The sequence below is a fragment of the Coloeus monedula genome (genome assembly GCF_965178545.1).
Source record: "Coloeus monedula genome assembly, chromosome: 26".
Classification (NCBI taxonomy): Eukaryota; Metazoa; Chordata; class Aves; order Passeriformes; family Corvidae; genus Coloeus; species Coloeus monedula.
The window spans coordinates 6674585-6701368 of record NC_138806.1 but is presented as its reverse complement, the minus strand read 5'-3'; the positions used below and the strand labels follow the sequence as shown (position 1 = coordinate 6701368).

At 56.6% G+C, this 26784-nt stretch overlaps 1 protein-coding gene across 1 annotated transcript in view; it reads left to right on the top strand.

The window, feature by feature from the left end:
• Positions 1–7976: 7976 nt before the first annotated feature.
• Positions 7977–26784, top strand: part of KCNH6 (potassium voltage-gated channel subfamily H member 6) — a gene marked incomplete at both ends in the record, with an annotated part of 32025 nt that continues 13217 nt past the window's right edge. Inside the window, 4 exons of the mRNA XM_082297230.1 lie at positions 7977–8052; positions 11138–11368; positions 19904–20059; positions 26455–26666. Of these exons, the coding sequence (XP_082153356.1) occupies positions 7977–8052; positions 11138–11368; positions 19904–20059; positions 26455–26666 (675 nt within the window). The remainder of the gene's footprint in view (positions 8053–11137; positions 11369–19903; positions 20060–26454; positions 26667–26784) is intronic.

Sequence of the window (26784 nt, the reverse complement as noted above, 5' to 3'; positions counted from 1 at the left end):
GGCAGCCACCAGCGGGGCAGCAGAGACAGGGTGCAAGCATGGGCACTTGGCCAGGCTGGCAGCCATGCCACAGGCACACTTGCCAAGGAAGCCATGGGTTTCCACAACCCAGGACTCCTCTCTCCTATCAGGTCAGACATTCCTTTCCACTATGCAAGAGCCAAAGCAGAGAAGAGCTATTTATTTGTCAATGTCTGCATCAGGGGAAAGAGAAATTCAGGCTCCGGCAGGCACGGAGCCGTCACAAGATGCCCCTGTGCCCAGCGCTGGAGCTGGTCCAGCCTGCTCACCCACCAGCCAGTTCTGATCTGTGGGCAAAGCCACAGAGACTTGACTGACAGAGGGCAGTTTGGGGAGGAATGGAGCACATCCTGGTTTGCCTGCTGCCAGGCTGTTCGCTTGCATGGATGAAAAATAAATCTATGTCTTGTCACCCTCCAAGCAGCAGTTCAGCTTCTTCTTGGATGTGGGCTGAGGGCTCAGTGGAACAAGCCTCTCAAGCAGGAGAGCTGCCACTCCAACACAATGCAAACACAAATCCCTGGGGACCAGCCTGGCTTTGGGGCAACATAACTGCAACACCCAGCTTCCCCCATCCCCATCATGAAAGATCAGCATCCCTTTGCAGCACCTCCATCCTCCCCTGAATTGCGGCTCCCATCAGAGCTGACAGCTCGTGGGTTCACAATGAAGCACATGCCTAAGGGAGGGGTTGAATCAGGGCCAGAAATCCCCAAAGTCCAGACATGAACTGTTTAAAGGGCCGGGGGGTCACCAAGCCCAAGCTGGGACAAGGCTGGAGCTCACGACTGCTGTGACTCCAGCACTCAACAGCACATTTACGTAAGAGCCAGGGCGGGGGGTCCAAGGTCAGCGATCACCTCCTGCCCTCCAGCTCCTGATTATCTTGGGATCAGCCGTGCTTGAGGCCCACCCCACCCCCCCCATCCCCGGCCTTGTCTTTCTTCTGCTTCTGTAAATAAAACTTCGTATTTGTTCTGCAGTGATTAGGTGCAAAACTAATCCCAGGCTGGGGATTATTGCAGCCTTAAAGAGCTGTGATCTGCTGCAGCCCGAAGCAGCAGGGGAAATGAGGGGATCTGGATGATCCCCCCATCCCTCTCCCATCTGATGGCCTCTGCCCTCTGTCATGTCTTACACCGGGAAGCTGAGGCTTGGGAGCGGCTTATTGCACCTGGCAGACGAGCAGAAGGCAGGTGTCTGCCCGCCCACGCTCTGGTGTTTGTTTGCTTTCCATCCTCCTCGAGCACAGGACACCCACGGGGAGGTGGCACCCCAGCCGTTCATCCCCTGGTCCCGGGAGCAGCAGCCCCAGGCCCCGGCACTCACACGGGATCCTTCCCTCGCCACATCCTGGTGCATCTGCTTTATATCCCGGCACACCAGGCCCCCTCCTCTCCCCCCTTCCCGACAGTGCGTTGCTCATGGAGCAGAGACCTGGCACGGTGAGAGCTGAGTTGGAAGCCAAGTGTATTTTCAGCCTGGGAAATCAGGCTGGTGCAGGTGTGCTCCATCCAGCTCAGTTCCTCACTGGTAATTTGAGCTCGTTGGCTCCTTTCTGCCCCATTAGGGGGGGAAAAGAGGTCTCCAAGACCATCAAGATCCTGCAAGTTTCATGAAAATTGCTTTCTGGAGAAGAGGATTTAAAAAAAAAAAAAGAGCCACACTGAACACTCAGGGACTGCAGCACAGGCTCAGACCTAACTAGATATCAGAGCATTCACATAGGAGCTGAGTTTGTCCTACCATGGACACGAGGGTGGGTGATGGGTGCGCTGAGCTGTGTCCAGAGGCAGACAGCCCAGGCCTTCTGGCCATGCAGAAGGCAGAGGCAGACACCAGGTTCCTTCAGCGCAGGTCCAAGCTCTGTGCAGCAGGTGGGATTGGACACCGGCCAACCTTCCACATGGGGCCAAGGTCCACACAGCAGATGGGATGGGGTTGGACACCAGGCTACCTTCAACACAGGTGCAAAGTCCACCCAGGAGATGGGGCTGGACACAAGGTTATGCCCAGTCCAGCCCAGGGGGAGGCAGAAGGTCCCACTTGGGGCTCAACTGGAGCTTCTCAGCTGAGAGAGCGTGCCTAGGTGAAACTTTTGAGGGCAGTGAGGGCTGGCTGGTGCCCCGAGGGCTCTGCCAAGCCAGCAGCAGTGTTTTACAAGATAGCTTTAAACCAAGGATGATTTCCCTTCCCTGTTGTGATAACATCTGGAGAGATTTTGCTGCCTTCTGGCTTCTGCATCATGCTTGCAGCTGAAATTAGGAGGCTCAGCGAAATCACTCCCTAAGGAGAAAAAAGAAATGTAAAAGCAGAAAAAAGGAGGAGATTCCCCCTCAATTCACAGAACTCCTAGAGGGGAGCTCAGGAGGCAGCAGGTACTGAGGCTTGGGGGGCTGCTTTGCACTCCCCTGCCTGTACATGAAGCTTCCAGAGAGATTTGCTCTAAAATCACATTAATTCAAAGCAAGAAACACTCTGGGTTCCCTTTACCAGCACAAGGACCCTTTAGGCATCAGAGAAATCAATTTTTCATTCTTTTAGGTTCATTATCCACCACAGGAAGGTGACTGGGGGTTCCCACAACCCGCGGCCCCTTGGTGCTGGTGGGGCCTGGCCAAGCCAGGTCTATTCTTAGCTGACGGGTGGCTGGGCAGGAGCAGACAGGGTGCACAGGGCTGCGTTCCTCACATTCCCCTTCCCCGGGGACAAGGAGCGCCTGGAAATATGCAGCCACAGCTTGGCAGCAGCTGGGGGCTGTCAGCAGGGGCCACCCTGGGCAGAAGAGAGGGTCGAGGTGGTGTTGGGGGGGGGTCTCAGGGGACAGCAGAATTGTGGAAGGGATGTAGTGAGCTGTGAGAAAGCTCCATTCCTGCAGCTCCTTGCCCTTGGCTTCAGCCCCTGTGAGCTCTGGTCAGCATCATCCTTCCCTACCCACTGCTCAAGCAGGGCTGAGGGGGGTAAAGGTGAATTTGGGGGCGAGGGGCAAGACCCCATATTCCCCCCCCAAGCAAGTTCAGACTCTCCCCAGCCCCATGGCTTAGCTAGAATTCCCTACCAAGGGGGACAGGGCCAGATCCAAACCAAATGACACCTCTACCCTCCCAATGTCCATCCTCGGTGGAGGGGTGTCATCCATGTCTGGGGCTGGATGCGCTGGGCACCCAGCAGGGTCGCATCCTCACCAGGGGATGCATTCAGGGGTGCCAGCTGGGCTGGCCCCCTCCCCAGCCCTGTAGAGTCCCTACCCAGTATGGGCAACATCGCCCTGTCTGGGGGTGCCTCAGCAGCAGGATCCCAAAGCAGGCTCTGCCCATGTCCCAGCGCTGGCAGGGAACTGTCCCCACCCCTCGGGGCTCCCCCCTGAGCTGACACCGTCCCACTGAGGCATCCCAGGTGACAGGGAGAGAATTGTCCCGTACCAAAGGTGCTGGGAACTTGGCACTTGGCTCCTATCCCCCCTTGCCCAGGAGTTTCTGTCAGACAGACCTGCTGCAGCCGCTGCCAGCACCCCCTTCCCACAGCTGCATCCTGCCTTTCCCTGTGCTTCCCTGCAGCATCACGAGTTATTGCAGCCTGCAGGCCCCATCCATCCTCCTGGCAGGTGAGTCACGAGCCTACCCCGTGCCTCAGTTTCCCCTGCTGTGCAGTGAGGACAGGCAGGATGCCAGGGGGATGTCATGAACTGCACAGGCTGAGTCCCAGAGCAGAGTCTCCATGGCTTTTCCTGCCACTTACAAGTGGGAAGTGGCTTTGTCAGGAAACAATGTCATGACCTGGTTTAATGTCACTGAGTCCTTCCCAGATTTGCAGTCTCCCAGGGCTGGAAGGACTGGGCTGATGAGGGTTCAATTTGGCTGCACATTTTACCCTTGTTTTGGGTGGAGGTTTTTTGTTTTATACTTAACAAACAAACAGTGTGGAGGTGAGACCCTGAAAAAATGCATCAGGATTTGGAGTGGTGAGGCAAAGGAAGGAGCCAGGACAAGGAGCATCCTTCCACCTGCAAAATAAATTTACAGCCCCAGTTCCTCCCTCCTGTGTGACATCCCTGGAGCATCTTCCAAAAGTGAAGGGCAAAGCAGGTGCATGAGCCATGCCAGGCAGAAGGACACCCAAGAGTGTCTTGGGACAGTCCTGGTGGCTGGAAGCAGCTTTAGGGACACGAAAGCCCTGTCTCTCTCTTCCCAGCTGTGTTTGCAGTGTGGCTCTAATTACAGAAATATGGAGAAATGTCGCCTCTCAGTTGGCAAACATTTCTCCTGGCAAGCGCCAGCCGACAGCTGCCATGCTGGGATCCAAGTGGGCTCCCATCCCCTCCATCCCACACCTCCCACCCCAAATCCATACCCCATTAAGGCTGCACCTCCTTTCCCAATGTGCCTGTGCCTGCCCAGGGCAGCCCCTCACTGAGCAGGTGATAATTTCCTGCACTCCCAGGAGCAGGAAGGGGGAGGACACCCTTTAGAAGCACCCAGATCTCCTCTGCCCTTGGAAGCCAGGTAGTTTCCCACTGATTCCCCGGGGTGTGAGAATGAAGAAAAAAAAAGGGGAAAGGAGCAAAACCTCAAAAACATTCAATGAGGAGGAAGAGGAGGAGGAGCAGGGGGGAGAAGTAGAACTGAGGGAGGAGGAGGAGAGATGGGCAGGGAGAGAGAGGATTACTGTTCAGTTAAATTAGAGGGAGCCCTTCAGCTGACTTGAACAGCAGGAGAATTTTCCCAAAGACCCCAATTTTTCCAATTTGGGATAAAATGTAAGCACAGGATTAACTACAAGCATATGCTTAAAACCCAGGGAATTGAAAGGAGTCTGGGCATAAAGTGCTCCAAAGAGGGCAGGGAGGCAGGGCATGGACCGGCAGCTGCATGGATGACCGGGCCCTACAGGGATGCACTGAGGGGACTGGGGAGCTGTGAGGAGACTGGAAGAACCATGGGTGCACTGGGAGGCTCCTGGAGCTCAGTGAAGCTCCTGAAAGAGAATGACATGACTCAACTCCATATGCAAGGGCTGTGTGGGGAAGAGGGTTGGTAAGAGAGGCTCTTCCACCAGTCAAGTGCTGGAACGAGACCCCCTGGTTGGGGAAAGGGGGATCAAAGGGGCCCCACTGCTATGCCTGGAGCAAGACAAGCCTTTCTGGGGTCATTGCACAGCCCCAGCCCTGGCAGAGGGGCTGGGGAGGCCAGGCTGTGCCCTGCCCCCTGCCCCATGCACTGCGCTGGTGCCCCCACACTCCACTCTGGGGAGCCAGCACGTGCCCCTTATCGTCAGACACATCCTTGTCCACGTGATGCGTCCATGAACATCCTGGACTGATTTATGGGATGAGTGGAGGGCAGGAGGCCAACCTTAAATCCTGACTGGCTGGTGATTAATAATCATAATTACTATCATATTAGCTGTAGTAGTAATAGTTTGCTTTCCCCTGCAGAACCAGTCATCCAGGAATCTCAGAGAGGTTTCACCAGGCCAAGTGACCAATGTCCCTATTTTCTAAAGGAAATTGCGGCACAGAGCTGTCTCCCTTGAGTCACACAGTATATCAACAAGAAAACAGAGAAGGCAGGAGTCTGGACTCTGTGTCCCTCTCCCTCCCCCATGCTATTAAGCTGCATCTGTGTAATATAGAGCAAAACATCCTCCACGACTCGCAGTAAATCACGGCAGAGGCAGTGTGCAGAGTGGATGGGGGGAGATAATGGGTTTTTCACCCTCTTCAACAATAGAACAAGTTTTTCTCCGCTAGGGAAGGCTGACTTCTCTGAGAGATGGAGATAAAAACAGCAGTGAGGCTCTGAAATGGGCCTGAAAGGGCACCTGCCTCTGCTCACCCACTTGCATGGCTGGCCCAGGGGCAAGAGGCAACCTGGGCAAACCATGCTGTGGGTCGAGTGCCCCACTGGCGTGGCCTGGTCCACATGGGCATTACTGAGGTGCACTGGAATATTAATTGAAAATCCCAGCAAAACACTTCTGCTGATGATAATGGACCATAATCCTCTTAGACCAATTTCATGCCTGAAAAACCATGCATAACAAAATAATAATAGAAAGCCCCTCAGTGGACACTGTCCTTAGCAGTGGACACAGGAGAAGAAGATAGGCCAGAGCGGGTTTCTCAGGAAGGAAAGGGAGCTGGTCCCCTTAGCCTCCACCCTTGAGGTGGGCAGGAGAAGAACTGAATTGGGTCTAGGTCTGAACATCTGCTCTAGCAGGGCAGCATCACCATGGGACCCCGATGTCCCACAGAGACCTGGGGACCCACCAGGACCCCCGTATCCTACAGAGCCCATGGGACTTTCTGTGACCCCAGAACCCTGGAACCTCCTGTATTCTTCGTGTTCATCAGAGCTGCCAGGACCCCCTGGGCTTTCCGTGCTCCTCAGAGTTCTCAGGACTCTCGGAACGCTCCATGTTCCTCAAGGATCCTCCGTGCCCGCAGAGCCCTGCGCCAGACCGGGTCCACCCATGCCAAGCCCCCCCATTTCGCAGCCATTCGCCCCTCCCGCCCGCCCCGCTCGCCCCTTCAGCACCACCCGAGCGGACAGCGCCAGGTTCGGGGCCCCGCGCCCGGCACCCCCCGGCACCCCGGGCACACCCTGACCTCCTCCTCGGCACCTCAGAGACCTCCAGGAGCACCCTGACCTCCTCTCCGGCACCCCCCGGCATCCCCAACGTCCCGACACAGCTCCCCCCCTTCTTTTGCACCCCATTTTCACCCCCCGACACTCCCTACTCTCCCCCTTGCGCCGACCGGCACCCTCTCCCCTGCTGCATTCCTGCGCCCCCTCCTCAGCACCCTCTCCTCTGCTCCTGTACCCTTGCACCCACAGACATTCTCCCAATCCCTGCACCCAGCAGCACCCCCTCTTCTGCCTCTGCACCTCTGCATCTCCTCCTCCCCCGCACCACCCCCTGCACCTCAGCACCACCTGCACGCCCCCCTCCATTCACCACCCCTGCACCCCGGCATCCCCTCCTCTGCCACCCCCAGTACCCCAGCGCTCTTCATCACTCCCTCCTCCACCATCCTCCTTCACCATCCCCACCCGTCAGCTCCCGGCACCCCCCAGCGCCTCCTCCTCCATCACCCCGCTCCAGCACCCCTTCCTTCACCACCCCTTTCTCCAGCGCCCCTAGCACCCTTCAGCTGCACTCCTATCAACTCCCCCCATCCCCAGCACAACCTCCTGTTCCAACACCCCAGGCCTCCAGGACATCCTTTCCCAGCCCCACAAGGACCCCCATCCCCATCCCCTCCAGGCACCCCCATCTCAGCCCCACAAGGACCCCATCCCCACCCTCTCACTGTCCCAGGGCCCCAAAGCTTCCTTCACCTCTCAGCACCCCCTGCCCCAGCCCCTCGAGGACCCCATCCCCGCACCCCCGGCACCCGCCTGCTCCCCCGCCCCGCCCCGCCCCGGAGCCCCCCCGCCCGCGGGGCCGGCGCTGGACGGGGCCGTGCGGGTGCCGGTGCCGCGAGATGCCGGGGGGCCCGGGGGAGCCCCGGGGGGCGCCGGGGGGTGCGCGCTCCCCGGCCGGCAGCTGTTGCTGCTGACGGCTCCCCCGGAGCCTCCGGCGGGCCGGGGCAGCGGTGACTAAGCACTTTGGGGATTTCTACTCTTATTATTTTATTCTATTATTTTCTCCCGCTTTCAAGCGGGTCCTCCCCCTTCTCTCCCCCGCTTCCCCCTCCCATCCTCATCCTCCCCGGCCGCCCCCGCCCGGGGCCGGGCGCGGCAGGGCGGGCGGAGGGGTTCCCCCTTCCGGCCACCGGGAGCATGGGAGCCCCGGGCCGGCTGAGCTCCAGAGCTCGGTCAGCCCTGGGGTGAGGCGGAGCGGGGCCGCGCCGTGCCGGGCCGTGCCGCGCCGCTCCGGGGCCGGGCCGCGCTCCCCGCCGCGCCCGCGGGCAAGTTCCGCTGCTCCCGGGGCGCGCAGAGCGCAGCGGAGCGATGCCGGTGCGCCGGGGCCATGTGGCCCCCCAGAACACCTACCTGGACACCATCATCCGCAAATTTGAAGGACAAAGTGAGTACCGCACCCTCCGGTCCCGCTCCGCTTCCCCCGCGGCCGGGGCGGCCCCCCAACTTCTGAGCACAGCGGGGAGGGGAGGGGGGGCCGGCGGGAGGTGTCTCCGGGTGCACGGAGGCGCCCCTGTGACTTCCCGAGTGGGGAGAGGGGTGGGCGACAGCCAGGCAGTGTCCCCGCGGGTATTTATAGACAGGGCGACACAGGGGGACGAGTGATCCCAGCCCCGGTGTTTCCCCGGGGGCTGTGGAGACGGCGACCGCCACAGTCCCCGGGCTGGGAGGGTGTGCCCGGGCTGGCGACGAGGGGGTCCCGGCTGGCTGGACTGGGGGACAGGCTGTACCCCAGCGCTGTCGGGCTCGCTGCCTGTTTGCCTTCAACTCTGCGCTCTCGGCGGCCGCCGTCCCTGGTGAAATGTTGCCATTTGCTGTTGCTCCGAGTAATCCCTTTATATGAATTTTTGGGCTGGTTTTTGTGTCAAATACAGCGAAGAGTTCGTGCACATCGGGGAGCGCTGGGGTTTGCGTGTGGCTGGGTGGGGGCGCGGGGGCTCCGCTCCCACTGTCTGGGCATCCCGACGGGGCTGGGTCCCCCCTACAATGCTGGGGATGACGGGAGGGGATCAGGGGCTAGGGTCCCCCAAAAACTGAGCTCGGGGGGCTTCTGTGGGGTGCTGGGGCTGTGCACCCCTCACTGCCCCGGCTCACTGTGGATTTTCTCTAGTGTCCAAGTTTCCTGGGTGGGCAAATTCCCTGGCACTGCCATCCCTGCCGGATCTGCACTGCCTGGCCTGGCAGTGACTGACGTGACCCTGGAGATTGAAAGTGAGAAAAACTGTCCCTGGTTCCTATCAGTTCCCCCTGGGAAGCAGTGGCTGGGGAGCAGCGGGGCCACGCAGTGAGGTGTGACAGTGAGGACGCAGCCAGGCCCCCTCTTCCCTTCCCGCTCCCTGCCTGCTCCCTGCCCGCACTCTGCCAGCCATGTCGGGCACCAGCTGGGTTCTGCCAAAACATCACCCCACACTCCCCCGCAGCAGTTTCGTGCTGTGACAGGTGTTGGGAGACACCAAACCAGCACACCTAATACATCTTTGCTACAGGCAGTGAGTTCTTCCATGCCTGTGGGTGCCTTCACCCCCAACACCGCAGCTCCCATGGGTGTAGCTGCTCCTGGTGAGTCCCCGCTGCAGCCAGAGAGGCCCAACTCTTCCCTGCCAGGACCAGGGCAGAGCCCTGGTACCGTGGGACCAAGGCAAAATCTGCAGGTGAGGGCAAGGCAGAAAGTAAATTGGGGGGTGAAAATACCCCCAAGGAGACCTGGCTCTGCAGCTCCTTCCCATCCTGGTCTTGGTCACATCCCTGCACTGAGCACAGCTTGCTCCGGCGCCCTGCCAGCCCTGTAAATCCTGTCCTGCGCCAGCCCAGCCAGGATCCAGACTGGATCCAGTCCATGGAGCTGACACTGGATGGGGGAAACTGTTCATCACAGGTGGGGAGTGTGCCCCAGGAGCAGGGCTTTGGGAGAAGGTCCCCTCCTTGTGCTGCCTTCCACCTGGCAAAGCAATTTGGATATAGAAGGATCGGGAAGAATGAACTGGGAAACATTTGTCTGTGGTGGTTTGTGCTGTTTGCAGCATCAGTACCGTCATCAGCCCTGTGTGGGAAAGGGAAAGGTGCCGGAGTGGGAGTCCCCCACAAAGGGCCACCAAGGGGCTGTCACAGGGTGGAATGAAGCAGGAGACTTGTGCAGCATCCCTGGGGACACTGTTTTTCCTGGGAGGCACCCTCCAGAGCTGAGACTCTGCAGGTGCCATTGGGGAGAGCCCTGATGTGCCTGGGAGGGGTTCCCCCACCCCGCCAGGTCCTGGCGCTCAGTGCTGCAGCTGTGCAGAGGTTTCTCTTGCATTTGGGTGAAATTCCCAGTGAGGCTGGAGTGCAGCAGGGTTCTGGAGCGTGCAGGCTGCAGATGCCATTCCTGGGTAATCCAGGAGATTAATTGGGGTCTGGGCTGGGAGGCAGCCTCCAAATGGACCCTCTGCTCAGACTTGCCTCCAGCTCCAGCCCAGAGCTGATGCCAAATGTTGAGGGAGATGGTGCTGGGGGGCACATGGCATCCCATCACATCCCAGGCCCCTGTCACATCCCAGCAAGCCTGTCCCACAGCCCAGCACTCCCCGATATCCTTGGAAAAAAAACCCAAAATCAAACCAAAGCTCACTCCCAAGATAAGGATGGAAGTGGCTCCATGTGGGCTGGATGACGTGGGCTGTGCAGCGCTGCCACACACCCTGGCTAGGCAGTGAGTCTGGCCTCAGCCCAGCCTAGGTGGCTGCAGTGCCAGGAGGGAATGGGCCAGCACCACTCCCTGCCTCAGTTTCCCCTTTCCTTCACTTGAGCACTTTTCTTTTTGAGCACAGGGGTGACAAAGCCCAGGGGGATCTCGATTTCACCTTCAGCCCAAAGGCACAATTATCCTACAAAACATTAGCAGAATCATTAATGTGATGGGTTTCACCCCTGCTTCCCATGAAGCCAAGCCTCATGCTTACTCCTCCTCTTGCCCCTTGCCTGACTTCAGTCAAACCTGAGCAAGGGTGGAAAGTCTCTGAGATAACTCAGGTCCCTGATAAGCTCCTGGGAAAGGACAGAGGCTGCAGCTCTCCTTCTGCCTGCAGGGCCGGTCAGGGACAGCTTGCCCATGTGTTAGACGGCAGAGAGTCCCCACATGCCAGTGGTGAGATGTCAAGGCTGCAGGGATTGGCCAACCCCAGCAAAAACTGCCTCTACTGAGAAACCCCATTTGGGTCCCCCTGTCCCAACAGTGTCAAATACACATGAAACTGGCAACACTTTCTCTGTCTGAAGAGCAGAGCAGAAGGCAAGATAGTACCTGGGATGCTGTGGGCTGAGGTCAGCCACCTTTCCCCCAGACCTGTCACCGGTGTCCCCAGGGAGCCTGTTTCTGCACAAGCCCCACAGTGGGTGACATCAAAAACCACAAGCTCCCCCCCTGCACCCAGGCCGTCCCCAATCCCTGTGGGTCCCCACCACCCCTCTAAGCCTCGTGCTCTCCTGCCTCCCCGCAGACCGCAAGTTCCTCATTGCCAACGCCCAGATGGAGAACTGTGCCATCATCTACTGCAACGACGGCTTCTGCGAGATGTTCGGCTACTCCCGCGTGGAGGTGATGCAGCGGCCCTGCACCTGCGACTTCCTCACCGGCCCCGACACCACCAAGAGCTCCATTGCCCAGCTCACCCAGGCCCTGCTCGGCTCTGAGGAGTGCAAGCTCGAGATCCTCTACTACCGCAAAGACAGTAAGAGCTGCTTTTTGGGGTGACCCAGTGGTGGGAGGTGTGACCTGCCCTGGATTTGGGCTGTGAGAAGCCAGTGGTGGCTGATGCTACCTGGGCATCAGGATTGCACCCAGGCTCAGGGCTTTGCTGAGAGCAAATCCATAGCGGCTCCTGGTGGGATGGAGGCATCTCTGCTGTGATGGAGCACATTGGGACCTTGAGCAGTGGAGGATGTTGCCAGATTATTTGGGAATCAGGTCATTTGTGAGCCCTTGGGGATGGCTCAGAGCTCCTGGGACAAGCAATGGCATTGCTTGTGGGATCCCTGCACCAGCAATGAGAATCCAGTGGGAAGCCCAAGGGGAAGCCCAGCTGGGACACAGGTCTCCCAGTCTGTGCTCCAAGACGAGATGAGACAGACCCCTCATCTCTGCTGAGAGTGGGTGCAGCTGACGGCCTCAGAGCTGCCTTTCCAGTGAGCAGGATGCGGCTGTGCGTGCACAGATGGAATTACGTTAAGATGAAAATGAAGCTTTGATGGAAAATACGAGTGATTAGTTCTAATACGGCAGGAAGTTAAATAAATATTTAGTGCTTGCTGCTACAAAACAGCAGTGGCCAGGGCTCCCAGGGCCAGGGGAATGCAGGTCCAGTGCTCACAGGAGGTTAAAAATATGAAGTGTTTCCTTTTTTTAACCTGTGGAGCTTTCCCATTGCTTCAGATTGTACTGATGGGGGCTTGGCCTGAGCACGGGGCTGTGCCCCACTGCTGGCAGTTCCCAGGCAGCCAGTTAGAGAAGAATCACTGGAAGCAAAAGGAAGGAGCAGGCAGGAACCCTGGCTCCCAGCCCAGCACCTCATCTTGGGGGCTGGCACCTGGGTGTCCTGGCCTCCCTCCCAGACCCTATCTCCCGGGCTGGCATCCAGGTGCCAGCATATCGGCCCCAGAGTTATTCACTGGCAGCACCTCTGCGTGTTATCCTGGTGGGCCCTGACCCTGTGTGGTGGCAGGATCAGGCCACTCGGTCAAGGCTCTTCCTGTGGGGCCTGTCCTGGGTGGAGAGGGGCCATGAGTGGTGCCAGGGCTGGGTGCAAGTCCCCCCTCAGCAGCTGCAGGGCCTGGCTGGAGCCCAGCACAATGCGGGAGACACACAGAGAAGCGGCACACACTGTCCCCCTGCTCCCATCCCAGTGCCAGTGCGTGGCCATGTTCTGGCCATGGCAAGGACAGCATGTGCAGCCCTGTTCCATTTCCTCCCTCCCTCCCTCAAGATAGTTTCCCATTCCGTCCCTGGGGACTACTTGGCTTGCGAGCCCAATCGATCCATTGCCGTGCTCCCTGCTTTGAAGCATTCCTGCTGGGCTCACGGGATGCTCAGTGCTGTCCTCAGAGCCCTGCTCTTCCTCTAGGCCATGGGGAACTCTCAGTGCAGCTCTGAGCTGCTTTCTTCTCTTTCTTATTAAAAAAGAGGGGAAAAAATAAAAAAGCCCAGAAGCAAACCCTTCATGTCTATTTTTAAAACCCAACCCCACCAGCAGCATGCTTTCCAATTGTTTCCCCCCAGCACTCAGCCTGCGACCGCTCAGCCCATTATAAATGGGTCTTATCGGCAAAGAAAAGGCTTTTGCATTATAGGGAGCTGCTGCTTAATTAGCCGGCGGAGCTCCGAACCTGCCTGTCCTCCTTTTCATACCAGCAGCACCAATCTCCAGCCTCGACCTGCTGTTTATTACTGCGGTACTCCCGGCTCTGCAGCTCGCGGGGTTGTTTCCTCGCTTTTCTGGCTGACAGAGGCAATATTATACCCAAAATCTGCCTATTGGAGCCACCCAAGCAAGGCCAGGGTGGGATGGATGGAGGTAGGTAGGAAGGGGGCACCCAAGGGTGTCTGGGCTGGGGGGTTCTGGGCACAGGCAGGATGCTGAGTGATGGGGTGATGCGTGTCCCTGGGGTCAGCCTGGCTGCTCGGTCCCCACCCGGATGCCCATGCTGTCATCACCTAATTATAAACAGAGCCAAAAGAGCCAGGGGTGCCAACAGCGAGCCCAGCTCTGAATTGGAGCCAAGAACCAAGTACCTGTGGGGGAAGATGGGACCAGCCCAGCCAGGGCAGTTGTCCCTCCCTGCCATGCCAGCCCCACAAAGGCCTCAGAAAGAGAGAAGAGCCCGTTCACAGCCCATGTGGGCTCTAATCCCCAGGCTCAAAGCTGGGAGATCAGTGAAAAGTTAATTTCCTTACAAGATGCTACACAGCTGGGACTGCCCCAGACAGGGGGGTCAGCACGGGATCAGCTCCTGCCGCAGCAAGGAGCAGCCGTGGCCTCCAGCCCTGGGGACACACTGTCCCCTGCAGCCAGGGCGAGCTCAGATCCTCCAGCATCCCGTGAAGATGACGCCGAGGAGCTGGTGGAGCTGAGCTGCATCCAGGGTTGGGTTTTTTCCCTCCCCAGGGGTGATGCTTTGCAGCAAAGCCACTGGCCAGGGCTCACAGGGACCCCAGGGTGGAAGGTGGCCGCGGGTGCTGAGTGCCACGGTGCTAGCATGGCCTGAGCAGCAGCAGCTGGTGGCACTCGCTCCACTTAATCTGCATGAATGTGATGCTGATGAATATGAAAGGGGAGATGTGGCTGTGACAGCCGGAGCAGATGGTGGGGCAGCCCCAGCCCCTCCATCCCATCCCCTCCAGGGCAGAGCCCACAGCTCATCCCCTCCAGCAGCAGTTTGTGACAGTCCCCTTGGAACCCGGATTAGGGACCAGGATTACGGACCTGGCAAACTCATAACACTGGTGTGGAAGCCAGGATTTTCCCCTGGGGGCTCCAGGAGTGGGAGGGTCCGAGAGTGACTGGGGTGCCCAGTGTCACTCAGCGTATCCCCCAACAGGTCCCCATGGGGGGTCCGAGCAGGCAGCCAGGCAGGCATGGCTTGGGAATTGTCACCGCACCCAAAGGGGTGGCACAGCCCAGGGCACATCCATGGCACTGCACCTCTCCAGCAGCTGCTGCCAGGAAGCCTGGCTAAGGCAGGCAGGGATGGATCCGGCCAGGGTTTCTCCACACAGCTTTGTAAACAGCTACATGTGACATGCCCACCGGGAGCAGGAGGGCAAATCCCATCAGCAACTGCTGGATCCTGGCACTGTCAGGGATTTGGTGCTGGCAGCCCAGGGAGCCTCTGCTCCTGCCCTATGGGGTGGTCAAGGCAGGACTAAGGAGACTTCTTGGGTGTTGGAGGAGCAGGAAGGCACAGCCAGCTGACAAACCCCAACCCCAAGTTGAGCTCTTGGCTTGCACAAACCTATGGGGTTTATGCCAAGCTGGGGCTGTTTGCTGTTTGCTTTAAGGGTCAGGCTGTGACCTCGGGAAAGGGACGGACATCATGGCCCAGCTCCAGATGGGAACTTATAAACATCCCGCCTCACAATGGCAAAAGCTCTGGTCCCAGAGATCCTGTGCTGTGGAGCCAATTCTTCCATCCTTGGCATGGCTGTGCTGCAGCTCCAGCCACCCCCATTGCCCTGGCTGGACCCCAGTGTGACTAGGGCACAGAGCTGGAAGAGACACATTTTTCATCCTCTGCTGCTCCACAGATGCTTTTTGCTTGTACCTGATGTCCCATGAACAAGAGGACAGGCCCAGGTCATCCTCAGTACCCCCAAGAATGCTGCCTGGAGTAAGCTTTTTTCTGAAATCCCTGCCCTGGCAGAGTCCCTGATTCCCACCCCAAGCCCTCCATCCTCATCCCCAATGACTGTTGTATCCACAGTGGGAGGTGGCCCCATGTGCCATGGGAACAGGGCCCTGGGATAGCCAGACAGCTCCAGGAAATGCTATCAGCACCACAGCTTTGGTCACACAGCCCTGCTCTAAGATGTAGTAATTCCTGCAGCCAGCAGGATTTAGCAAGGGAAGGACTGAGGGCCTGGATGTGACCACTCACTTCACTTGCAGAGGAGGTTAAGATGTATTTTGCCAACCCCCTGTATTGATCCAGGACCCCTTTTGGTTACTGGGGATCAGAGCACCCTTCCACCTGCACCCAAAACTACCCTGCTAGGCTTGGATCTTTCTTGTGGCCACAGTTTGGTGGTTACCCTCAGCCACCTGACACTCCTGGTTGTCCTTCTCCACTGCTGCTTCCAGCGAGAGAAGCCTGTAAGTGCAGGAATCCTTGCCCTTCCAGACCGCACAGGGGAACCTCGATCATGCTGATGTTACTTAACAAGGTCATTTTTGCTGGCCTGGCATCCTGGTAGGTTTCAGTCTCCTGATGCCCTGTGTGGGTGTGGGGAGAGGGGCTGGGGCAGACCCCGTGTTGCACATCCCCTCCCTGTGCAGGGGGATGCAGACCTGCAGGGGCTCACCCCAGGTCCCAAGGGTGACCCATCTCCCACTAGCTCTGACTCTATCTCAATTTTTTTCCATACCACCTCAGGGATTTGCTTTAGGGCTTCCCAGCAATCCGCGCTTCCCTTTGAAGTTCTACCCAGCCCTGACACTGATTTATCCCAGGATAGGAGCACAGCTTGGCCCTCCAAGCTTCTCTCTGTGTGTGCCAGCCATCCCCAGAGCACAGCTCTGTTCCCATCCCTGTCCCCGTCCCCTCCGTGCCCTTCCCAGCCCCTCTCCTCTGCTCCTTTATATAATACCACTATAGATTTAGCCACTCTGCCATGAGACCCTGCAGATTAAATCTCCCAGCCAGGGGGAGGGCAGGCCTGGGTAAGAGCTCCAAGTGCAGATTAATAGCTCGCTTTTTTAATATTCATAACAATACCGGCTTGTGTCCGGCTCTCGGAAACCCCCGTGTCCTGTTGATTAGTTTAATACTGATGATACTGACAAATGCATTAACCACCGGTGGCTGTGGGGGATAAGAGGGACAGGGAAGGAGGGGCCCCAACAATGACATTTTTAATGTTATTAAGTGCTGGCTTTTATCAAGATCAGAAGACACGGTGGGTCGGAAAGCACAAACCTCCAGGCACTCGCTCAGCTTGGGGGAGGTGGGCTGGGTGCTGGAAGATCAAACCCAGGAGTTAAGGGAATGAGCTGGTTTTCCCAGCCCATACAAGCCTACCACATTGGCTGTGGGACCCTTCAAACCAGCATCCCTGTCGTACCCTACCTGCCAAGCCCTTTCTGCAGCCCCCAGGCTGGGTTTCACCCCAGATGGGCACAGGCACCCTCATGCAGGTGGCCACAGAGCACAGGCAGGTTGTGAATGCCCCCAGGGCTCCTCCAAGAGATCATTTGGATAAAATTAGATGGATGGAGACAGATTAGCTGAACAGCTGAAGGGAAGAGACAGTCAGATGGATGGGGACAGTCGATTGAGGAACAAGGACAGGAGGGCAGGCCTGAGGTCCCTCCCAGGGCTGGCTCAGCCCACTGGTGCTACGGCAGGTCTGGGGTGCATGGTTTTTGGGAAGAAGGATGGGGAGACTCAGCGTTCAGCAGAGCCCAGGCTGGCTTACCACAGGGAAACTGAGTCAGGGTAGAGGGTGCCAAGGATCTCCCAGCTGCAGCCTCTCCGCAGAGCTGGGGGTACCCCAAATCACAGCAGCACAGAGACCCCAAATCCTGGGGGAATGCCCTGTCTTTGGGCCAGGCTTAAGGGAATCTGCTGGTCCCATCCCTGGCCCTGATACTCCCTCATTTCCTTGACACCTCCATGCTGTGTGATGTGGGTCTGAGCAAGGACTTGAGTTCCTGGCATGCAGGACTGTGCCTGGTGGGGCTACTTTTGGGGTGATTCCCCTGGTTTTGGAGGGTTTCACACCCAATTAACTTTTCATCAACCCTGAATTGGCCAGGCAATTGGACTAGACTATTGCTGTAGTTCCCTTCCAACAGAAATAGTCTATTTTATTTAACTTGAGAAGGGATCAGCGAGGGGCTCACAGTGACATTGACCAGGGCTGCTCAAGCTCAGCACCTCCCAGATTTGCAGGATCAAACCAGGCACCAGCTGCCACCCAAACCCACCCCCAGCTACCTTCCAGCTGCTCCTTATATCCCTCCAACTGGATGTAAGTGGGCCCAGTTTTCAGCTGTTCAGCACTGGCCATGGGATTAACCCTTTCCCATGCCACGTAGGGCCTGCTGTGATCTAGCCCTCCTGAGAACAGCTCAGAGCCCATCCCCTACCACTGCCATGGAGGAACTTAGGAAGGAAATGTGAAGCAGTGCAGGAATGCAGGAGGGCAGAGCACCTGAGCCAGGATTGGACTACCTGGATCAGAATTCCCAGTCCAGGGGGAAGCATGGAGTTGATGGCTGCCCATGCCAATGAACCATGTGGGTTCCAGGAAGCTGGCGATGCTTCAAAATCACCCCGGGGAAGAAAACTCCCCATTTTCTAAGACACCAAAGGAGAAAGCACCCATGAGTGGGCTCAGCTGTGCACAGCCCCTGCACACACCAGCGTCGGCATCAACACCGGCAGAGCCGCGGCGTCCTGGGGATGGCACCGCGTCATCCCACTGGGCACATGCCACCTCAGCACTGCCCAGAACACCTCACTCACTCTTACAGGACATCTCTGATCTAAAGATCCCTAAAAATCCTGACAAAGGGAGGGCAAAGAGCTCACTTCTTCCTGCTCCACACACAGGTAACCTGCTGTGTGCCCGTGCAGCCCTTCCAAACAGCTTTATCTGCCAGAAATCCACCCCCTCCTCTCCAGATCACACATTTAAGTGGATTTCCTCTCCCTGTGGTGAGCAATGGAGAGAGAGAGAAAGAGAGAAAGAGAGAAAGAGAGAAAGAGAGAAAGAGAGAAAGAGAGAAAGAGAGAAAGAGAGAAAGAGAGAAAGAGAGAAAGAGAGAAAGAGAGAAAGAGAGAAAGAGAGAAAGAGAGAAAGAGAGAAAGAGAGAAAGAGAGAAAGAGAGAAAGAGAGAAAGAGAGAAAGAGAGAAAGAGAGAAAGAGAGAAAGAGAGAAAGAGAGAAAGAGAGAAAGAGAGAAAGAGAGAAAGAGAGAAAGAGAGAAGAGAAAGAAAGAAAGAAAGAAAGAAAGAAAGAAAGAAAGAAAGAAAGAAAGAAAGAAAGAAAGAAAGAAAGAAAGAAAGAAAGAAAGAAAGAAAGAAAGAAAGAAAGAAAGAAAGAAAGAAAGAAAGAAAGAAAGAAAGAAAGAAAGAAAGAAAGAAAGAAAGAAAGAAAGAAAGAAAGAAAGAAAGAAAGAAAGAAAGAAAGAAAGAAAGAAAGAAAGAAAGAAAGAAAAAGGAAAATGAATCCCGGCTGCTGGAGTCTTTAAACAGATTTCACCATATCTATTTCTTTCCCGTTCTTGTGCCTGTGTGTGTGTCCGTGTATGTGCACATCCCTGACGTCACGGCAGATTTTGAAGTTGCCCGATGCCGGCCATCTGCTCCTGATTACGGGAGGCCCTGAGCTCCTTAAAATTATACGCAGAACGGCCGACATGCCCCTCCCGGCTGGAGCGGGGCCACGGCCAGAGCGCTGCCTCGGCCGGCAGCACAGCCCTGCCCGATCCGCTAATCCCCGGTGATCAGAGCATGGGGAATGGCGAGATCAGGGATCTGCACGGGCAAAAACTGCCAAGGAAGGAGGTGGCTTGGCTCCATCTCGGCTGGAATGGTACCTGGGTGCTCCATCATCTCTAGGAGTTTTGGAATAGGAGCCTGGGGATGCTCGGGGAGTTTTGCCAGAGGGACTGTGACAGCGGCTGTGGCTCGGGGGGGTCCCGCTCCCACCAGTGCCAAAGCAACAGCAGACAGCTCAAGGAAGGGACTCACAGTGATTATACCCTCAGGAAGGGTTTTTAGGGGATTTGGTGGGAATAAAGCTGGCAAAGGAGGTGGGAAACCACCTGTATCCTTCACTTGGTGCTTTGGAAAAGACCTGCAGGTGTTTTCAGTTATCTCTAATTGCAGACTGGTACCTGTCTGCTGCACAAGAAGAGCCACAGGGTCGAGCTGACATCCAATGGGAAGATCCCTATGGCCACATTTGGGATCATCCTCATAGCCTCCATCACTCCCAGGACACTGAGCCAGTCCTTGTGCCCCCTTTGTGCCTCAGTTTCCCCATGGCAGGACAAGACAAGGCCATGCCTGACCACTTCATGCCTTTAGGAGATGTCCTCGGGGACTGTCACACTGATCCCACCCAGTCCTGCTGCCCATGTGGTCGGGCTCGCCCCCATTGCCTGCATCCAGTCCCCAAAAACTGCCTGGTGATTGCAGGGCAATTAACTGCAGTGTGATTACAAGCAGGATGCTTAATGAGGTTAAACTGCTACCTGGGACTTCCTGAGTTCTTAATTACTCACTCTTTAATTGCTGCTCACAAGTACATTAATATAAATGACTGTCTGGGACAGAAAAAAAGAGATGTGATCAGTGTGATTGGGATGCTTCAGGGATGTGGCCCTTTCCCAGGGCTCAGATCATGTTCCATATCCTCCACTCCACACCAGCAGGGAATACACCCATCAAAGTGCTTAAAAACCCACTTTTCTGCTGAAAGTGTTTGGTGCTGGGGGAGAGCAGAATCTCCTGTGCAGCCCCCCTGAGCCTGTCTCTGCTTGGCAGCCTCGTGTTTCCGCTGCCTGGTGGATGTGGTGCCCGTGAAAAACGAGGAAGGCGTCGTCATCATGTTCATCCTCAACTTCGAGGATCTGGCACAGCTCATCGCCAAGAGCAGCGGGCGGAGCCTGCACCAGCGCCTGTCACAGAGCTGGAACAAAGGTGGGTGTCCGAGGGCGGTGGGACCTGGGAGAGCAGTGCAGCACCCTCATCCCGTGGTTTTCTTGGGAGCACGTGGGGACTGAAGGATGCCCCTATGGGCAGGATCCTGCACGGGAAGAGGTTTGTGTTTTTGCACAGCCGCAGTTCTGCCTGCTCAGGGACCGGTCCAACCAAACCCCAGCTGGGTGGGAAAAGGCTGTTTGAGCCATCTGTGCTCCCCTCACATCCACACCTGCCCACACACACTTCCTGAAATCCCAAAGACCTGGGAACAGGGCTGGGGACTGACCCCCTGCATGGGATGGTGCATTTTTATGAGAGGAGGTCTCACTGCAAGTGGAGCCGTGGAGTCCCTCCGTGAACCCCCCGCATTGCTGGATCTTTTCCACATTTAATACTGGCTTGGGCTGGAGGTGCTGATGTGAGACAGGACCCGTGTGTGGGGTCACTGGAAGGGCCAGGGGACATCTGGTGTCACCAACAGCATGGCTGTGCTGTGGGGATGTCACTGCAGGTGAATGGCACAAGGATGGCTGCGCTGCGACAGCTCAGCCTGCCCCAGCTTCAGGCTGTTCCCTGCTCTCCTATGCTCATTCCAGGGTTTTGGAGACAGTGGAAAATTCAAATTCCCTTTTTTGGGAAGACTGAATCAAAGGGAAGCTGTGGTGAGGCTCTCGAGGGGATGTGGATATTCAGGGATGCAGATGTTAGACCTGACAAAGAGCTGTAGCTTCTCAATCTCCTCCTTCCATACCGCCCTCAGTGCCAGTCACCTCTACTTGAGTCAGGAAAATAATCCCACATCTGCCTTCACGACAACATTCCCTAGGGGTGCTGTTGGGAGGCTTTGGGCAGGCCTCAAAGTAAAACTGGGAGCAACATGGGTCTGTCCCCCATGGCACGTGGGGTGGCACAGCAGGACCAGGGTCAGAGCCAGGGCCACGTCAGGGAACAATGGGACAACTGTCCACTGAACTGGAGTGTGTGAGTCTCAGTGCATTCCCACTCGGTGCATATCTATATCGTGGAGCCATTGAGGTATCTGTGTATGGCAGTAGGTACCAGCAGAGTTTTTTATGGGTTTATGTGTGCTCAGGCCAGACATGCACACAGGGGGCTCACAGATGTGTGTGGTGTGTGATTGGACAGATCACTGTGCATGTGTTCATATGCCTGTGAAGTGATGAGATTCATGGTTTCGATGGATTGCTTTAGTACCAGCTACCCCCTCTGCATGACCTGCTGAGGAAATCCTAAATTCCAGCACCAGCGTTGCTTTGCAGCCCCACCAGCTCTCAGAATATCTCAACATATAATGCACCCATACCCCATCCCACCCAAAGACATACCTTTGGCAGAAGGCACCGAAATCAAGAGTACCTGTCACTTCCCTGCATGTTGGATGTTGTGTTGTGCATCCCAAGGGGTGCTTCTTGGGTTTTCCACTCCAGCGACAGGGAGTGTGGAAAAGCCAGAGCTGCTGGTGCCAGTCCAGGTCAGGCTCTCGTGCACAGGTCTTCTGACTCAGTCTTTAATTGCTTGGCCACAGGTGGCTGCATTGCTGGTCCCCAGCTCATTGGTATGCAGGGAAAGTCGGATGCTTTGCTTCTTCCAGCTGAAAAGCTGCTCTGGACAGTGAGGATGGGGTGAGCAGAGGGAGCCTGCGTGGTACCCCATGGGCGAGGGCATTTCTGGGCAGCTGGGCAGGCTGGGGCCCTGCCCAAGCAGCTCGGTGGTGTTTTGGGGCTGGGTTAGGGAAGTTAATCCTGCCAAAACCAAAGAGCTCCTCAGCGTGCAGCTTTTTCCCAGGGGACGATGTCTTTGCGGAGCTCATGCCACATCCCACACACCCCAGGATTTAGGCCACCTTTCTTGCAGTTAGGGAGCACAGCTGGTGCTGCTGGATGAGCTCCAGGGCTGACCCAGGCTCCAAGGGTGTGAACCTAGCTGCTCACACGAACTCTGCAGAAGCAAGTGATCATGGTCTCCTCTAGAAGAGGACAAGTGACTTTGCATTGAGTGTCACAACCAGGGGCATTGGGTCCTCTCCACATCTGGGCTTTTCCTCTCCTGCACCTCTCTCACAGCTCCTAGCAGCCCTGGCTGCCCTTGTCTCAGCCCCAGTCTCCAGTGAGGTGGTCTCCTGGTCCCCTGTGACAGCAGGAAGGGACCCCCCCTGTGTGGTCCGAATTCCCTCACTGAAAATCCAAAACAAATCCAGGAACAAAATTGCTAGAACTACTTTTCTTTCAATGCCTTTCTAAATTACCATCTACTGTGCAGTTTTTTTCCTGAATTTCCACCAAGGAGATTTAGAGGCTCGATTTCCTCCAGGTCCAAATCCCTTAAGTGGCTTTAACCTCTTTAATTGGCTTAGGGGTTTTCTGCACCTTTCCCATCTCACATCCGCAGTTGTAGGGAACTCTTCTCCAGCTCAGCAGAGCTTGCTGCCAGGTCAGGGTCTGCCTTCAGCACACGGCGATGTGATGGCATGGGAATAGCAAGTGCTTTGGAGGAGGAAGGGCCACACAGCATGTGCGTCCCCCAAAGCCACCTAGAGTTCTCCATAGCCTCTTCCCTGTCCCGCCTCACTTCAGCCATCACGTGCAGCTAGGTCACATCTTTCTCTCTTGTGTTTTGTTTTTCTTTTTAACAAGGTGAAAGTAGGACTTTGAAGTTTAGTCTCCCGTCCCTGCGGCGACTCAAAATCCAGCGGAAATCTCTGCCCACCAGTGAGTTTGATGGAGTAGCCATTGACTATGGAAAGGTAACCGTAGCCTTTGTCTGATATAAGCCCACGCCTCAGGCCAGGTCCCAGCGCTCTTCCTTGCTGTCCCCATCCTGCTCCCCCTCAGCTGCTGTGGCTCGGGCCATGTCCAGCGGTAGGGCCCTGGCCCTGGGTCAGTGCCGAGCGCTGGCCCCGCTGAGGGCTGGCAGCGAGCGCGGTGCTTTGTTGGTGTGGGCTGGAGCTCAACGGTGCTGCTCTGCACATTCCGTGGCTTGTGGGGGGAGCAGGAGATGTGCCAAAGCGGGGAGGAAGGTCTGGCTCTATAGTGCCAGTTGTCCAGGATGGTGGAGCTGCAGGGAGTTGTCCCCACCTCAGGGAGGGGATGTGCTGGTGGCTGTAGGAGCGTGGAGCAGGTGTGCTTTGAGCGGGGACTGGCAGGGACTGCCAGGCTCATTTCCCCATGTTTTCCTGGCAGGGACCAGGCAGCACAGGCAGGTCCAGCTTCTCAGCCCTCCAGCAAAGATTCTGCTTCCCATGATGGAGGGTGATGCTGTCATTGCTGACCTTGAAAAACTGTTGGTGGGACCTGTTTAGAGATTGCTGTTCTTGGTGGCTTCCTTGGTGACTGTCAAAAGTGCTATGGGTACCTCTAGTCAAAGACCTGTTGTTTTCTGAAATGCTGCAGCTCAAGGCTGTGGGCAGGAGGCTTCTGCTCTGCTAAGGCATCCCCAGGTGCCAGGGTCTCGCTGTGCTGGGTATATCCATACAGCCTGGATAAATCTGCTTCCCCAAATCACAGATATAATGAGATGGAAGGTGCCCGTCCTCTCAGAGGTTGTGCTTGTGGTAGGTTGAAGATGTGTGTAGGGTTATCAGATGCTTTGTGTGCATCATTCCTAGAGACACCAGCACTGCTAAAAGCTCTGGATACCCCCAGGCTGGAGCTGCCCAGAGCACTGCAGTGTTTCAGGGCACACACATAGAAAATGTGGATTGAGGACAACCTAATGATCCACCACTTTGCTGGAGCTTGGTCAAGTGGGCACAGCTCTGCAGGTGCAGGGCCAGCCAGCAGTCAGCCTCTCCAGGCACCCCATCCCAAAACCTGGCCTAAGGGCTTTAGGGATAGTGAGAAGAGACACAGTCCCTCCCATGGGTATGACTGGGGGGGCACAGGCACACGGGTTTCTGCTCCAGAAGGTGGTTGTTTTGCACACCCCATTGCAGAAGTTAAAGTCTGGAAACTCTGGAGAAGTCAGGTCTCCAGGGAAAAAGGTTTAGCCATGGCTAATGATGGTTGTAGGAGAAGGAGGACCAATATGGCCAAATTTGCAAACCCAGGAGCTCCTCCAGTGCTTCCTGGTGCAGAGCACATCCTCTCCCACAAACGCCAGCACAGGGCCTGGCACTGACCCTCAGTGGTGGCCTGAGCTCTTGCAGGAGGTGAGGGAAGGGCAGCCCCAGTGGTGGGACATAGGGACATCTCGGAAAAACGCATGGCACAGCAGGTCCTCCAGGCAAGCCTGTCCCTAGGTCTCCTCTTCTCTTGCTTTCACCTGCTTCCCAGCTGTGCAGCATCGCCTTGCAAACCTCCCCGCGGCCGCCCAGCCTCCGGCGGGAGCTGGTAGGAGGTAGGAGCTGCCAGGTCCCCAGGGACTCGGTCGCCCCACTCCAAAGCAGGTCCTGGTCCAGGCTGGAGATGACCTCAGGAACCGCAGTGCTTCCCAGTCCTCTGCCTCTCCTTTTACCCACCCCAGCTCCCTCTCCTTCCCCCCCAGCACGTGGGGACTCCTTCTAATACAACGCTTTCTCCTGGCTGTCTTAAAGCCTGGTGGTGACTCCCTGATTTTGAGGGACTTGAAGACATCGCCCAAGGAAAACTGTATGCAGTCAGAGACCGAATCCCTCCTGGAAAAGGAGCGGAGGCCAAGCCTGGAGGCCGACCCCACCCTACAACACTCGTCCCCGAAACAAGAGCCTCCCGTGCTGGGCCCACGAGGGTCGTACCCTGCGTGGGGTTTCTTTCGGTCTCGCCCTGGGGGCAGCTTCCACAGCCTCCGCAGGGTCTCCTCCTTGGACAACTTTGAGGCTGCAAGGTCTGAGTTCCAGAGAAAATTCAGGGAAAGGAGGGCAAACTCAGGTAGGGAAAAACCCCGGAGCTGTCGGTTCTACTGCGGGAGTCAGGGTTCTGGCGATGGCCTCAGCACATCTTGGGGGGGAGGTCTCAGTCTCTTCCCTTGGCAAAGTGGAGATTACTTGGGTCTTCTCCCCAAAACCCACTGGTCTCCTTGCGATTCCCTGCACAGGCAGGTCCTGCTCTGTAGGTAGAGCCATTCATGGTTTGTGTGTGATATGTGAGACCGTGTGAGGTTGCGTTCAGCTGCCCACACGAGGGGCATCCCGATGCCATCCCACCTTCCCTGGAGGGAGGGGAGGGGTCTGCAGGCATGGGCAGTGTGAGCTGTGTCCATGTGTTGGAGGTGGGTGAGGCACCAGCCAGGCCGCTCTGTAGGGCTGGAGGGAATGATCCTTCACCATGGTATCCACATCCAGACCTCTGGTTCTCATGAGAGTGATGATGACAAATTAGATGGAGGTCAGGAAAGAGAAGCTTCTGTAACTGGGGATGAGAGATCAGTCTGTGGAATCTGGCAGGAAAAATGGGGTGGGGCATCATGATCCTTCAATAGTCACAGGTTATGGACCCTCAGAAGGAGACACAATGTAGAGGGAGGGAAGGGGAATGAGCAAGGAGAAGGGTGGCAGCAGGGTGGCTGGTGCTCACTGGGCACCTTCACAATGCCTTCAGACACCTCCTGCCAACACCACCACTTGGGTCAATGTCAGAGTGCAAGGATTAGAAGGGGTAAAAAATTGAAAATATATCCCTACCCTGCCTGTAGGAGATGGAAAGGTTGGTACACACTCGGTACAGTGCCTGGGGATCTTCCTGGAGCCCTGGGTGTGGGTACAGGCTCTCACTCGTGACAACACATTGCCACAAGCCTGACCATGAAATGACCACCTCCACAGCTTCCTCCCTGGTCCTGCACTGGGGTGACCCAGAGGCAGGTCCCCAGGGAGAACTGTCAGGATCCCCACTACAGCTCTTCTTCCGGAGAAAGCTCTGACCTCCCTACCTGGAGCTGGGGGTAGAGGATACATCCAAGTGGGAATATCATCCAACTCCTGGTTCAGTTTGATGGGCAAAAACCAAGACAGCAGCTCAGCTGTTTGTCAGGCAAAAGCATGCAAGGGTGGAGGAGAATGACCTCCTCCTTTGTCTGTTTTCATGCCAGTTTTTGGCATCTCTCCCTGGTGAATCTTACTGGGTTGGTCCCTAACCCACTACAGTCTTCAGGGGTAGCAAAGGACATTGGGTGTTTGTGTTTTGGCAGCTGGTCTGAGCCCCCTGCAGGAGGTTTAATGGTGAAAAGATGGGTGATGTGTGGGAAAAGCAGCTCTCTCTCAGGCATCCCGGGTTGGGCATCCTTCGTCTGAGCCAGCCTGAAGAAGCCAAGCCTTTATGGCCAAGCAGACTTTGGCACCTTTTGGTGGCACCTTGTGGCGGTCCCCAACTCCTGAAGGTCCTACATGAGGTCAGGGCTCTGGGGATCTGTCCCTGCTCACACTGCCCTTCTCAGTGCTCCTCTCCATCCTCTTTCAGAGGCTTCCCATGTCAAACCCAACCCCCCGAACTCCACCTCAGACTCGGACCTCATGAAGTACCGGACCATCAGCCAGATCCCCCAGTTCACGCTCAACTTTGTGGAGTTCAACCTGGAGAAGCACCGCTCGGGCTCCACCACGGAGATTGAGATAATTGCTCCCCACAAGGTGATGGAGCGCACCCAGAACGTCACTGAGAAGGTCACACAGGTATGTGGGCAGTGAGATGCCACCAAGGCAGTGATGGGGTGCTGGTGTTGCTGCTGGGGGACAGTCACAACCACTCCACTGGCTGTTGGAGGAGAGAAACAGAGAGGGCAGTGACACC